A 16,504-nucleotide genomic window follows, 5' to 3' on the forward strand; every position below is an offset into this window, starting at 1 on the left:
GCAAAAGAGTTTCAACCACCATTCCAATATTGGAATAATGCAATGCAATATTTCTACATAAATTCATGTAAAGAACATGATTGTTTTGAAAAGACAATAATTTATTTAATTTGTATTAAATAAATAAATAAAATGTAACATTTTTATTCTTTTGTTTTAATTACACTGTCAATTGTGTGCACTTGTTTAGGCCTATTTATACTTTTTATTATTCTTTTTAGGGCTACTAGATTACTATATACATATCAATCATTCGTATACAAATTATGAAATTAAAATAATACAAATTGTTATCTTAATCTTTTTATCTATTTAATTAAATTTTATTTAATTTGTTGCATTTTTAAAGTGCTATGCCGTGTTGTACATCAGACAAATTAAACTTTTAACGTATTCTTAGTATCTCAAGCTAAAATTCTCTTTAGTCATGCAGAAATGGATCCATTGATTTGTTCAACTCTTCTTATCCAGCAGGGCTCAGTGAGCCGGCGGGAGCGCGCGCAGCTGGTGCGCGCGTCCCACTGACCGTCAAACGCTGTAGACGCGTTTCCACAGGACCGGTGCAGCAGTTCAGTGCGCACCGGGGATCGCCAGACTATTTCAGCACTGTTTCAACGGTAAGTTTGTTTATCGTTAGCGGCATTTGTCTTTAGTTCACTGTACAGGTGAACAGACTGTCTGTTAGCTTTGATACGAAATAAAGAGGATTAGACAAGCGCATTACGCGAACCAAAACACTCACCTTAAAGCCATATGATGTGATTCACTTTATAAAAGAAATGATAGAAATGCAGGTATGGGTATGTGGTGTAAATACTGCATCAAGGGGTAATATGTTAAAGGCACTAATAGATTTTAAAAGCCTGTCAGAGCTGAATCAATGAGAGTTTCTGCCGGTAGTTTATTTATAGAGCTGAATTCAACATTACAATGATTCTGCAGGTGATGTCAAGTGATTTTGTATCATAAATATTGTGTTAAATAGTTTTGAGATTCCAAATTTAATTCGAAGAGAAAGCGTTCAGGGGGAGATGAGATGAGAAGTTTCAGGAAGTGATTCATTCTACGCGTTTTTTTTGGATAATCTGGAAAACTGATCGATATAAGATCATTACCAATTAATGGTGCTGTGTTTTATATCACGTTTATGTCATTGTTTTATAAATTGTATCACTGTTGTTGATAATAAAAGCTGTACGACTCGCTTACAAATTGTTGTACCTGTCAGGAAAGGTAAGAGCAGCCAATGAGATTGTGTGACGTCACACAATGGTCTTTCGTCACGTCCACTTTTTTACTCTTTTGATTAATTATGTGGGTTATTTAGCTGAGTTAACCCATAAAAATATATATATAAAAATTATTATCAATAACTACAACTTATTATATTATTATTATATTTTTACATAATTTTAAAATGTTTAATGAGCCCTTTATAGCCCATGCCTACTACAGTCACAAACTCACTACTACAGGATGCTGTAAAAGGGAGGAAACCTTAAAATGTCTTCTGTTCGTTAATCTGTTGTTTCAGAGGAGGGCTTTACCTGCTGCTGAGGTTCTTGTTTAGCCCCAACCATGTTCCACTTGATCAAGAAAGATAAAGACAAGGAGAAGGATGGAACAAAAAAGGAGAAAAAAGAGAAGAAGGAGAAAAAAGAGCGAATGTCTCAAGCCGAGCTGAAGAGTCTAGAGGAAATGAGCGTGAGGAGAGGTTTCTTTAGTCTTCATCGGAGCAGCTCTAAACGGGAGTTGAAAGGGAAGCTGGAAATTTCCAGCCCCATTCCCATCAAGGTGGTCCGAAACACAGAGCTCAGCTTGACAGACGTGGACCTCAGGAAACTCTACACTGAGGGTACCATAACGCCCACAAGCTCAAGTGATGACATTAAGGTGGAGCAAGATGTCCGCCGGTCATCCGTCAAAGAACACGTGGCCAAGTTTGACACCATGACGAAGCAGAACTCCCAAGTAGAAGAGAAGCAGAACTCCCCGGTAGAACAAATCTTAAAGCGGATTTCTTTCTCACAGAAGAGCAAAGAGGGAAGCCCCTCAGGGTCGACTGCACCATCAGGCCAGAACTCCGCCATTCCCTCACCTCAGGTAGAGATCAAGGTGTTCAATCAGTCGCCCTTACATATGCCCCACCAAACCAACCCTGTCCAGATCCCAGAGATAGTGGACCGAACATTCCCTGCAGACTTGCGCTTACCTGCTTTGGCGCCTCCTCAAGTTCCTGCACCAAGAGAATTGGAACTTCAGCGCCGCAACACTGGCGATTTCGGCTTTTCACTTCGTCGTACCACCATGGTGGACCAGAAGCCCGATGGGTCACCCTACCGAAAGGTGGTCCACTTTGCTGAGCCAGGCGCTGGAAATAAGGACCCGACTTTGGGGCTGGTGCCTGGTGACCGTCTGGTAGAGATCAATGGGAGGAATGTGGAAAGTAAAACCAGGGATGAGATTGTGGAGATGATCAAGCAGTCTGGAGACACGGTACGTCTGAAGGTGCAGCCCATCGTGGAATTGAGTGAGCTGAGCCGCTGCTGGTTGAGGAACACCAGAGGCCTGTACCGTGAGGTGAGATACGCAAGTTTGTAGCTTATGTGTAATGGTTGTTATGTGTTAAAGGGTTAGTTTACCTAAAAATGAAAATGATCCCATAATCTACTCACCCTCAAGCCATCCTAGGAGTATATGACTTTCAGTCAAACACAGTTGGAGTTATATTAAAAAATATTCTATATAATATAATGGGAGTGAATAGTAACCAAGATTTTGAAGGCCAAAAAAGCACATCCATCCATCATAAAAGTAATCAATATGGCTCCAGGGGGCTAATAAAGGCCTTATGAAGCAAACCAATGCATTTTTGTAAGGAAAATATCCATATTTATAACTTTATAAACTAGAATCACTGGCTTCTGTATGCAAGTCGATTCTGGTGGAAGAGTGAACTTTGATATGACGTACTGATGAACGTGGAAGTGCAGAGGATAGAGCAGAACGTGAATTAGATGTCTAAAATGAGAATTTTTAAAGAGAAATGTCAGAGGAGCTTCAGTTTATTTTTCTTACAAACGCATAATTTCACTTCAGAAGGCCTTTATTAACCCCCTGGAGCCGTATGGATTACTTTTATGATTGGAAGGATGTGCTTTTTTTGGGCTTCAAAATCTTGGTTACTCTTCACTCCAATTATAAAGCTTGGAAGAGCCAGAATATTTTTTAATCAAACTTCGATTGTGTTTGACTGAAAGAAGAAAGTCATATACACCTAGGATGGCTTGAGGATGAGTAAATTATGGGTTAATTTTAATTTTTGGGTGAACTAACCCTTTAAATCACACAATGAGGACTTGATCTAACACAATGAGCCATGGAGCTAATGTGGAAGGCATGGGTTTGCGTCTGGTTTGCATTATGATCTTCTTCTTCACATAATTTTCTGTTGTTTCCCCACTATCCAAAAGGCCAATGAATCCAAATGAAATTGTGTCAGTATAGTCTGCTAAACAGATAAATGTTTTTTAGCTAAAAGTGCAATTTGGATGGTATGTGTTTGCCGTTTCTCAGGAAAACTGATACAGTTTGAAGGTACTGTATGTTTCAGCAACTTTTAAGGTGGAAGATCAGTTACAGCCTTGAGATTTTCTGTGAATTCAGAGCAATATGAGTGTTTCTGTTGACATCTGAATGGACCGTTGTGCAGAGAGCTGTTGATGTTGTCAACAGTTTCAGTGAGACCGCTCGGGGGGTTTAATAACCTGTCTAATGCGTGTTTTGTCTTATCCATAATGCACCTGTATTTGTGTAGAGCCCCATCTGAGTGGAACGAATAGCAAAAAAGTCTCTGACGTCCATAGTGTTATGCTGTGAAATGAAGTTCCAAGAACGAGAGAGTCTTTTATTTGTTTACTGAATTTTAGAAAGCATTCCTGTTGCTCAAACAGTAGAGCATGACACTAGCAATGCCAAGGTCATGGATTCTATTCCCAGAGAATGCATGAACTGATAAAGTGTATAGCTTGAATGCAATGTAAGTCACTTTGGATTTAAGCATCTGCCAAATGCATAAATGTAGAAGTGGATTGGACAATATTCTTGAAGATTGCATCTTATCTTCTGGAATGATAAAGATCTTTGTGTCACTGTTTGCAACAGAATTAGATACTTTTTACTTTGTCTGCTCTCTTGGCTCTGCTGTATTCCCCGGTTGCTCTCTCTGACACATTTTCATTGCTGTATCCTGGCACAGCTGAGCTAACGGCCCCGTTTCAGAATGTGGGCGACTCTGTTGGCCTGACAGCCCTTTTGGTATATTTCAGTCTTAACATTTCTGTTAAGGTCAGGTGGTGGAAGCAGGGTGAAAGCAGATGTGATGTCAGCAGCTTTGGTTTCTGTAATCGTCTGTCATCATGATTCCTCAGATATTTCAAAACACCTGCTGCCATTGTCTCAGACAATAAATGTCACAAGCACAAAGTCACGTAGGAAGTCACAATGATTGTTACATTTCCCCAATTATTAGATGCTTGATATTTAAGCATGGAAAGACCCAAACCTTGAGTGAGATATAGTGCATTCATCTGTCTTAATAAAGCATATATTTGTATTCATATATGTATATGATATATAGTTTTCTCACATTTTGTTTTGTTTAACTTATTTTCTACACATTTCTATTCAGTACAGAAATAAAGCCCTTATATATTTAAGCATAAGGGTTTTCAGATAACAACAGTGGCAGCATCAATATCTTTTGATAAACTATCTATTATGGAGTTTGACTAATGATGGCATAATTTTCAACTTAATCTAGTAGGTTGAATGTCACAGAAGATCTGGGACATATTTGATATCAAAACCAAAAGAAAAACATACAGGTGCTGGTCATATAATTAGAATATCATCAAAAAGTTGATTTATTTCACTAATTCCATTCAAAAAGTGAAATTTGTATAATATATTCATTCATTACACACAGACTGATATATTTCAAATGTTTATTTCTTTTAATTTTGATTTTATAACTGACAACTAAGGAAAATCCCAAATTCAGTATCTCAGAAAATTAGAATATTATGAAAAGGTTCAATATTGAAGACACCTGGTGCCACACTCTAATCAGCTAATTAACTCAAAACACCTGCAAAGGCCTTTAAATGGTCTCTCAGTCTAGTTCTGTAGGCTACACAAACATGGGGAAGACTGCTGACTTGACAGTTTTCCAAAAGACGACCAGTGACACCTTGCACAAGGAGGGCAAGACACAAAAGGTCATTGCAAAAGAGGCTGGCTGTTCACAGAGCTCTGTGTCCAAGCACATTCATAGAGAGGCGAAGGGAAGGAAAAGATGTGGTAGAAAAAAGTGTACAAGCAATAGGGATAACCGCACCCTGGAGAGGATTGTGAAAAAAACCCATTCAAAAATGTGGGGGAGATTCACAAAGAGTGGACTGCAGCTGGAGTCAGTGCTTCAAGAACCACTACGCACAGACGTATGCAAGACATGGGTTTCAGCTGTCGCATTCCTTGTGTCAAGCCACTCTTGGACAACAGACAGCGTCAGAAGGGTCTCGCATGGGCTAAAGACAAAAAGGACTGGACTGCTGCTGAGTGGTCCAAAGTTATGTTCTCTGATTAAATAAATTTTGCATTTCCTTTGGAAATCAGGGTCCCAGAGTCTGGAGGAAGAGAGGAGAGGCACACAATCCACATTGCTTGAGGTCCAGTGTAAAGTTTCCACAGTCAGTGATGGTTTGGGGTGCCATGTCATCTGCTGGTGTTGGTCCACTTTCTGAGGTCCAAGGTCAACGCAGCCGTATACCAGGAAGTTTTAGAGCACTTCATGCTTCCTGCTGCTGACCATCTTTATGGAGATGCAGATTTCATTTTCCAACAGGACTTGGCACCTGCACACAGTGCCAAAGCTACCAGTACCTGGTTTAAGGACCATGATATCCCTGTTCTTAATTGGCCAGCAAACTCGCCTGACCTTAACCCCTTAGAAAATCAACTTTTTTTTTTCTTTTTTTTTTTTTACCATTTTTTTAATGAAATAAAATACATTTAAAATTGCTTTTTAGAACTGTTAAAATTGTAATAAATATTTATTTGTAAAGGTTTTTATTTTTTTATTTTGGAATGAAATATAACCATGACATTTTAACATCATAATTTCCAATGTGACTGAAAATGATTTTGCATCAAATTCATCTTAACAAATTGAGAAAAAAAATTTAATCAATCAAACAAACAAATACTTTAGGCTGACGTCCAAGATCTGATGTTACTTTGATCTAGTTCAGCACAAAACCAGAGCTCAGTGAAGAGATTAAAGATTGAGTGATTTATTCGTGATGTAGAATAATATGGGGGAGGTAAAAATATACAATATTGTGTTTCTGTACTGTAATGTTTGGCCTTTTGAACCGTAAGAGGTTTATCCTGGTGTAGCTGAGAGCATCTGGCCTGATCCTACAGAACAGCTCTTCACACAAACAGCATGTCATCTAATGGTGCCAAAATAGGAAGAGACAGGTGTTTGAAGAGAACGTTTTGGTCAAGCTAATCAAATGAGTGTGGTGTGGATCACATGAGTCAGCGATCACTCCTGCTAAACCTGTTGTTGTGTTTGAATAGGAGTGTGTGTGGAGAGAACTCCTTTATATGCTTTCTGCTAATGGATAACCAGAAAAATCTCAGTGTGTGTCAAAGTCTGAGTGTTGTTTTAGAACAGCATGTCAGACCATTAGAAAACTCTTATAGCCAACCCAATAGGAAAAAAAGCAAAACTTTATAATAACTTTCATTAAAAACAACATATACTATATTAATGTTCAATTTCTTCATGGACCCCCTTTAATATTCCCCTGTTGATATCAGTGGGCCTAGTTGCCTACATGCATAGACATTTTTGCAGTCTAGATGCCTCTGGGCAAATTTGCCCCGACAACACTGAAAAATCGGAGCGCATCAGTCAGAGAAGAGGCTGAGAATCTGGGGCATACAAGTTATCTTGACCAAATTTTCTCCTAGTACCTGTTACCAAATACCAATAACTCATAATATTTAATTTTAAAATAACACTTGTCCTCATGCAAGCCATCTCAAATTATGATGTTATCAGGGTGAACAATGTCAAACCAGCAGCTGTAATGAACTGCACCTTTTGTGATAAAGTGGCCAGTCTCACCCAGCCTGCGGAGGGCAGGAGTCCCACCGGGGTTTTTACTGGCCCACTTTAAGCCGAGTACAGAAAAAGATATGACACATTTGGGATTGGCCTAGAAGCGATTATTCTATATAAAGATTGTGATACAGAAATCTAGACTATGCCACTGTGGAGAGCTCCGTGGTGAAATGTGTTGCTTGTTGCATCTATATTGATGAAAAATATGTGAATATGTAGGCGGCTGCAGACTATTGTGTGCTGTATTTCAGTACAAGAAAGTTTTTTTCACCTGATTATAACTATTTGTAGTCCTGTTTAACCAGGTTCTAAATGTGCTGAAATACTGCTGCTGCATAATCATTCTTTCTTTTCATTGCAAACACAAATCTTTATGCAAATTAGTATCTATATAATTTATTCATTAAAATTAACTCTATTTGCCTGGTGCATCTAACCTTTTTCAAAAGAAAAAATTTGGAAAAACTAATTTTTTCCTGTTCACACTGTTACCTGATATGCATTTCCTTTGAATTGGATGCCAATATTGTGCAGACAGAATGTGCAAATAAACAACAGCACCATTAGCAGTGTTATTTTTTTTTTTGTACGTTTGTCATTTTTCAGAATCAGAAAGAGCTTTATTGCCAAGTATGTTTGCACATACTAGGATATATATATATATATATATATATTATATATATATTTTTTTTGTGACAGAAGCAGCTTCCAGACAACAACAGTACACATATAGTAAAATAAAAAATAAATAAAATAAAGAATAAACATAAATGTATAAGATACATATATGCATATATATTATATAAATAAACAAAAACAGGCCATTTTCTATATTTATTTATTTATTTATTATTGGCTTTAATTTATTTTAAATTTAGCTTTAGTAATTTTTGTACTTTAACTTAAACTTATTAATTAAAATTAGTTTCCGAGGCAGAATTTATGACTGTTGTTGTTTTTAAATGTTTCATCTTATATTTAATTTAATTTCCGCTTTATTTCAATTGCTGAATTTTTTTTAATAGTTATTTTGAGATAAGTGTTTGGGAAATTAAGTAATGCTATACAATATTATGTTTCTCCCTAATTGTGTTAATTGTGTTACTTTTTATAGAAAGTAATGTGCATAGTTACATGAAGTAGTGTGTAGTTACTTTTGCGATACCTTTTCTCACCTGGCTTGCTTGCTTGTTTTCAATAACAAAAAAGTTCTATTTTTGGCAAATGTAAAAGCTTTCACATCAAAAGTGAAATAAATAAGGCTCAGGCTGAAGGAAATGCAAATTCATGCCTGTACAGTAGAGGGCGCAGCTCAAACAAACCTTTTATTCGCAGAAGAATAGGACACAGAGATATGAGGCTCTTTAACAGCCAACTTGAATCATGTGTGCCTTGATAACCAATCACATTACAGCCTTGACGCCACTGAATTTCGTTCAGAGTTGTGCGACAGTCAACCAATGTTTGCGGATACCATAGGAATGAATGAGAAGTGCCATAAACTGAATCATACCTGTCATGCAATTGTCTGTGACGTCTCCTATAAAAGAGATTTTTTCGATATAAACTCTAAAAATAGATAAATCCAAAATGAATGTTTAAGAGCAAACATGTTGAAGATTACCCAATAAGTTGTGGATTCATTAAATGAAAAGCCGTTTTCCCACAAGAGCAGTTTATATAGCGTAGTGAGGCCTCTGACCTCTGATCTCCTTCCCTGCATACCCCAAAATAAAAAAAAAACTAAAATAAAAAAGTAATCTGATTATGTAACTTGCATTATTTGTAACGCATTACCCCCAACACAGAAGATCACAATAGCAACAGTGATTATCAGTACACAAATCATTCTTAGCGAATTCCCTCCATAACTGAAATGCTCAGGGAAGGCAGATACGCTTGTGTCATCAAGCATGTGTGGCTTTTTGCCAGTATAATGTTTGGTATTTGTTCAATCATAGTGTGTCTGTGAATGTGACAGGAAACCCTTGTGATTGTTTTTGACAGGTTTGATTGTTTGTGCTGATAGTTACCAGATAGACAGGTTTCGGCTGCATTACTGTACTGAGAAGAACAACACTTAAACACACACTATCACCTCACACCCTCTCCGGTCCACTTAGCTGAAGGATTGGCATCTGAATGAATGAATCACCATGCTCTTCTCAGCCTTTTGTGTGTGACTGCTTATTCTGTTGGGAAATCTGAACACATAAAGCTTTCAATAATTTATTTTGAGCTACATGAGCATTTTTTAAAAATGCATATCAAGGCAAAGTTTTTCCTTGCTCTTTTGCAGTAAAAGAGTTAGATGTATGTAGACATTCACTAACCTAAAACCACCCATACCTATCGACACCTATTCAGTGTTCAATAACTTGGTCTGCCCTGATGAACTATACTGATACATAAAGGTTAGCCAATCATATCTTAGCTGATTTACATGTAGGCCTACATGTAGTCTTAAAGGTTATGGTTTATATTAAGCTGGTTAATATTTTCATTACAGAAATACACTATTAGCAATAAGTTTATTTCATTTTAAAGGTTTACTTCATTTTATTTAGGTACTATAATGTATTTATGGTTAAACTTTTTAAATTATGAGATACACTGCCATTCAAAAGTTTGTGGTCAATAAGGTTTTTTTTGTTGTTGTTGAAGGAAATTAATACTTTTATTCAGCAAAGACACAATAAATGAATCAAAGGTGACAGTAAAGATATTTACAATGTTATAAAATATTTTTTGTTTCAAATAACTGCTGTTTAAAGGTGCCCTAGAATTAAAAATTGAATTTATCTTGGCATAGTTAAATAACAAGAGTTCAGTACATGGAAATGACATACAGTGAGTCTCAAACACCGTTGTTTCCTCATTTGTTTAAAAGACCTCCGACAAACAGGCGAATCTCAACATAACACCGACTGTTATGTAACAGTCGGGATCATTAATATGTACACCCCCAATATTTGCATATGCCAGCTCCTGTTCAAGCATTAGACACAATGGCAGGACGTCTGGATCTGTGCACAGCTGAATCATCAGACTAGGTAAGCAAGCAAGAACAACAGCAAAAAATGGCAGATGGAGCAATAATAACTGACATGATCCATGATATCATGATATTTTTAGTGATATTTATAAATTGTCTTTATAAATGTTCTGTTAGCATGTTGCTAATGTACTGTGAAATGTGGTTAAAGTTACCATCGTTTCTTACTGTATTCACAGAGACAAGAGAGCCATCGCTATTTTCATTTTTAAACACTTGCAGTCTGTATAATTCATAAACACAACTTCATTCTTTATAAATCTCTCCAACAGTGTGTAATGTTAGCTTTAGCCGCGGAGCACTATCAAACTCATTCAGAATCAAAACCTGAATGTAAACATCCAAATAAATACTATACTTACGTGATTAGACATGTTGCATGACGACACTTTGTAAAGATCCATTTTGAGGGTTATATTAGCTGTGAACTTTGTTTATGCTGTTAAAAGGCAAGAGCGAGCTCCGGGGGTGGGGAGCGTAAGCATTTAAAGGGGCCGCAGCCTAAATCGGCTCATAGTTAATTATGCCCCAAAATAGGCAGTTAAAAAAATGAATAAAAAAAAATCTATGGGGTATTTTGAGCTGAAACTTCACAGACACATTCAGGGGACACCTTAAACTTATATTACATCTTGTAAAAAGAGGTTCTACGGCACCTTTAAAAGTTCTGTTCATGAAAGAATCTTTGATAATCATTAATAATAATAAATGTTTCTTAAGCAGCAAATAAGCATAGTAAAATGATTTCTGAAGGATCATGTGATACTGAAGACTGGAGAAATGATGCTGAGATTTCAGTTTTTCCAAAAAAGAATTAAATTATAAAATATATTAGAATAGAAAACAGTTATTTTAAACTGTAAAAGTATTTCACAATATTACTTTTTTTACTGTATTTTTGATCAAATAAGTGCATCCTTGGTGAGCAGAAGAGGCTTCTTTCAAAAGCATTAAATATTCTTACAGGCTCAAAACCTTTGAACTATACTATTTTATTGTATTTTAAAATTATGCATTGTAAACAAACCAACAGTTGATCAGTCTAACAGTTAGTTTTTTGCATGGCTATGTCAGTCAAATTTTGCATTGTTATTCTAAATAACCCCCACTGACACTGTCCTGTAGTTTTTTGTTTTTTGTGTTTTTGGCTCAATGGTTCTCTTTTTTTCGTCTACTCTGAGAGGGTTCAACAGCCTGTGGACTATTAATGTCCTCTGTCTGCTCTGAAACAATCTGTCCATGAATGGCTTCATTAACTACTATCAGATTAGATTATGTAATAGATCAACTTGGCTGCACATCAGGCACTGAATACAGGAAGTGTCCTTCGTCTGTCATCAGTGTCTGCTGTCCCTCCGTCCTCTCTGTCAAATTTCTCTTTATGTCTCCACTTTGTTTCCTGGCCGATGACCCCAAGTCTTTCTTGAGCTGTCAGTGTCGCCCCAATGCTGTCGTGAGTGAATATTGACGCTGGTCATTGGACAGACTTGGCCCTCCACAGGGGTCCAGGAAGTGGCTTTAGTCAGGCTGATAATTATCCTGGTTTGGACCGCTGGGTCAATGTGATGACCAGCTGTGGTTTTTGGGCTGATTTGCACTGGTATTTGGCAGTAGGACTGTGTGAAGCTGTCCAGTATTCGAGCTCTAACTGTGAGCATGTTGGCACAGGGATGATTCCAGCTCTGCCAGTTTACCAGTCCGTTAAATGTGACTTGGTTAATGGGAGCAGCCAGTTAGTCACTTACCTGAAGGTTAATCACACCCTCAGAATGCATAGAATCAACACAATTACCTTTTTTACTTTCTTAGAGTTGGCATGACACAGAAGTTGCGACAGTCTTTTCTTCCCCATCGTGACATATATCCAAGTGAAACGGCTTCTTGAACAAGAACAAAAATGTAGGGGGAAACTTGATTTTGTCCATTGAGAATTGATTGAATGCTTGTGGTGTGATGTCATGTGAGTGACAGGTTGTCCCGCCCTTGCACCAGTAAACACATCATCAGAGAAGAGGTGTTGCTGTCAATTTTGATTTCATGGTGACTTTAATGCATTATGGAAGTGAAATGCCATTTGATGTTGTCATAGCTTATTTGATTTAGTTGTGTAGCTTTATTTTTTAGGTGAAGATTGAATTCAGGTCGGGGAATGTCTCATTTTATTCACAGAATTGAATACATCCATAATTCTCTTGGTTTTATTGTATCATTTACTTAAAGGTGCCCTAGAATCAAAAATTGAATTTACCATGGCATAGTTGAATTGAGAGTTCAGTACATGGAAATGACATACAGTGAGCCTCAAACACCAGTGTTTCCTCCTTCTTGTGTAAATCTCATTTGATCATTAATATGTATGACCCCAATATTTGCATATGCCAGCTCATGTTCAAGCATTAGACAAGGGCAGCCAGTATTAACGTCTGGATCTGTGCACAGCTGAATCATCAGACTAGGTAAGCAAGCAAGAACAATAGTGAAAAATGGCAGATGGAGCAATAATAACTGACATGATCCACGATTACATGATATTTTTAGTGATATTTGTAAATTGTCTTTCTAAACGTTTCGTTAGCATGTTGCTAATGTACTGTTAAATGTGGTTAAAGTTACCATCGTTTCTTACTGTGTTCACGGAGACGAGAGCCGTCGCTATTTTCATTTTTAAACACTTGCAGTCTGTATAATGCATAAACAACTTCATTCTTTGTAAATCTCTCCAACAGTGTGTAATGTTAGCTTTAGCCACGGAGCACTATCAAACTCATTCAGAATCAAATGTAAACATCCAAATAAATACTATACTCACATGATCCGACGCATGCATGCAGTATGCAAGACGAACATCATGTAAAGATCCATTTGAGGGTTATATTAGCTGTGTGAACTTTATAAATGCACTGTATTATAGTCGAGAGCTTGGGCCGCAGCCTGAATCGGTGCATAGTTAATGATGCTCCAAAATAGGCAGTTAAAAAAATTTATGAAAAAAAAAATCTATGGGGTATTTTGAGCTGAAACTTCAGACACATTCAGGGGACACCTTAGACTTATATTACATCTTGTAAAAACTGGTTCTAGGGCACCTTTAAGATTCTGATGCCTCTGTTTAGCATGAGACTGTATTCTTACATCATGTAGGTGTTTTTCCCATAATGTACATGTCATGGAAATCACTATGCAGAGAGAAGCAGCAAGACCAGACATGCTGCTGTTATCTGTCCGCAAGGCTCGTGCCCTCAGGATGTTTCTGAACGAGAGAAGCGTCTGTTTTTTGCATCATTGTGAGTTCGTGGAACAGGTGTTTAAATCAGCCTGTAGTTTGACCTGTAGAAGACTGTCTACACCTCCTCCTGTATCATCACATCCTGTGTTTTCCAGTTTTTTTGTACATTACAAATTTGTAGAAAGACTTATTTTCAAAGGCTGGCTACTGAATGAATTGGCTATTGAACATATTGTAATATGCCATCTACTTTAACTAAGATCTATGGCTTGGATTCCCCTCAGAGATCAAATTATGCTATGCTAATCTTTTCTATGCTAGCTGTGCTTTAATCCTAGATTTTATCAAATCCTTAACCTTTATGAAAATACAGCATATATGTATTTAAAAGCAGATAAAATGTTTTCTGCTCCATTAGCACTTGGTATTAACAAACATTGGATTAGCAAGAAGTGCTAAGAATAATCAGGCTTTGAAGGAAGGAGGTGCTACATTTCACAACCATAGCAACGAATAGGCTACTAGGTGGGGTTTGAAAAGTCTTTAGACCTCCCACCATGTTACATTGTGTACTTGTTTGGAGACCCTCCTAAACTCCACACTTCATCTTACTGATAATGTAAGTTTTGATGTGTGTATGTGTTGTTAGTGCACATCTATGCCATTTAGTCCCGTCCTCTGTTTATATCTAATCTACTATTGTTGAAAAATGAAAGAATGTATGATAAAGTTAACATCAGTCTTTCATTGTGTCCATTTTAAAGCATTGAAGTCCTGACTGCAGAATATTTGCTTTCAGTGAAGAACGTAGATAAGACGAAGAAATTCACTGATCCATCAGGATTTTGTAGAAAGACCACACAGGGGGAGCTAATCAGATTAAGGAGCCCACCGCGTCCTCCATAGACAACTCCAGCCTGTTTGTGTCCTGTTTAGTAGTGCTGATATGATACAATATGACAGGCCTGGACTGGTCTACAACCCCACCAGAATATAAGGCCTCATGGTGGGTTTGAATTCATGTGGTAGTCAGTCATCAATATTATGGGTTATGAACATTTATGCATGTTGACGCAGAATCATTTAATCAGAATCATTTAATCTGAGTTTTGAGTTGATTAATTTTGTTGCAGCACAGCTAATCAGCACTCATCCTGTTCTCAACCCTGACCAATCACAGTGGCTCATTGCAGCTCTATAAAGTTAATCTGATAAGCTTTACCAGCATGAACAACTACTTTTACTGTTTACTTTTGAGCTGAAGACTTTTTAATCACAGCTTGTTAATTAAATAGATCTGCACATTTTCTGAAGCAAAACTTATTATCACAATTCTAGGATGTTTTGGGTAGTTGCCAGGATGTCGCTAAAGTATTTTAGCATGTTGCTGTGATTTTTCTGGGGCATTTTGGGTGGTTGCTTACTTGCTCAAGTCAAAAGAGCTCAGTAATAACATTCTGGTCCCTAGATAAGATGGGACAGTTTAGAATGAATTACACAGAAAAGCTTACTTAGGCTTGGGGGTTTATTTAACACACTAACGCTAATTAAGTCAGGCTAACAAAAATGAACTCAAGAAGTGTGCACAATGCCTCCCTCTGGTGGATCTGTGAGGAACAGCAGCATTTTGTTTAGTCACACATGTTGTTGCCCCCTTGTGGTTGGATTTAAACATTCATCAACAGAGTTGTCTGTTGATGAATTTTGTGAATTGAGTATGGCTGAATTTTCTAAAAGGACAGTTAAGCTGTTTTAATTCAGTTTGTTATGTGTATATATATGTATATATATATATATATATATATATATATGTGTGTGTGTGTGTGTGTGTGTGTGTGTTTGTGTGTTGTCAGGGGGTACTGGGGTCTACATGGTTATTAATATCCTCTGTGTCCTGCAACAGCTGTTATCCCCCCTCCCAAGCTCGAACTCTGGCTCGACGTTTCTGTCGTAACGTCCTGCGGCTGCCCCACGTTGAGCTCTGCTCAAGACGTCTGTCCATGGATGCCTACCTGACTAAGTGGTTAACATAACAGAGGGAATCCGATGTGTCTGCTTTGTGTTTGACAGGTATAAGAATCCGGGTTTAAAGCCTGTGGGACAGCCGTGTGTGTGTGTGTGTGTGTGTGCTGGTCACTTCACTTTGTGGCCTCTTCACATGTGCTCTATTTATAGTGGTGTGTCATGAAAGCTCAGTCCTGTTGCCTTAAACTGCACTTTCACTTTCAGACCGGTTGTTTTGCATTACAAATGTGCATGTTTTTTTAATTTATGAGAAGCTTGATTCGCATGGACATCTTTGTTTGTTCATCTGGCATAATTTACTCACCCTCATGTTCTAATTAATAACTTTAATTTTTTTAGAAGGCTTGGAACATAGCACATGAGTCATTGAGTTTAGACATGAGCCGTTTGTCATTTTGGAGATTGAAAGCCCCAGTCGTCATTCACATGCATCATTTTGAAAAAAAAAACATCTTTCAATAAAATACGCATTGAAAGCCCAACAAGTTTTGAACATCATGAGAATGAGTAAACGATTTCATTTTAGGTGTGTTTTCAGAAAGCTGCAATTCAGCAATGGAATGCTGAGTCATTGATCTCTTGCCTTGTTGTTTGACTAACCATGATGTAAGCCTAAATTATTCTTCTTTATCTTTACTCCATCTAACAGATTTTATGTTCATCCTTTTTTCTTCCCTTGTAGCTGTTCGTTCTACCCATTCAACGCAGGGTCCTAGTACCCTCAAAACCTCAACCGAGAAGACTGCCTGCATTTTCCAAATCCAGTTTTCTGCCTCTCACCAAAAAAGCCTTCCTTTCCTCCCCTTTCCTTTCCTCTACTCTCCTCTGTCTGTTTCTCCATGGCTTTCTCATCTCGATTCTCATTTTGGGAGAAAAAGGGAAGTACAGTTTTATGCTGTTCGTTAATTTATAAATTGTTAATTTATTGCCCACTCAGGACAGGTGAAATAGAACTAGTTTAGAAAATACAGTTTGGATGATTAAGGTAAAAGATTGGTTGTTA

The 16,504-nt window shown here is 37.4% G+C and overlaps 1 protein-coding gene across 8 annotated transcripts in view; it reads left to right on the forward strand.

The window, feature by feature from the left end:
* The first annotated feature begins 494 nt into the window (after positions 1 to 494).
* The window catches only part of myo18aa (myosin XVIIIAa), a 56,062-nt gene continuing 40,052 nt past the window's right edge, over positions 495 to 16,504 (forward strand). For 7 of the 8 annotated variants that reach the window (XM_067397672.1, XM_067397673.1, XM_067397666.1 and 4 more), the window contains exons 1-2: positions 495 to 617; positions 1,535 to 2,580. In XM_067397672.1, the coding sequence (XP_067253773.1) occupies positions 1,579 to 2,580 (1,002 nt within the window). In that variant the 5' untranslated portion in view covers positions 495 to 617; positions 1,535 to 1,578. Of the gene's footprint in view, positions 618 to 1,534; positions 2,581 to 15,586; positions 16,378 to 16,504 lie in introns of those variants that run through there. The other variant, XM_067397669.1, reaches the window with a different exon arrangement.

This window comes from Chanodichthys erythropterus, chromosome 10 (genome assembly GCF_024489055.1).
Source record: "Chanodichthys erythropterus isolate Z2021 chromosome 10, ASM2448905v1, whole genome shotgun sequence".
Classification (NCBI taxonomy): domain Eukaryota; kingdom Metazoa; phylum Chordata; class Actinopteri; order Cypriniformes; family Xenocyprididae; genus Chanodichthys; species Chanodichthys erythropterus.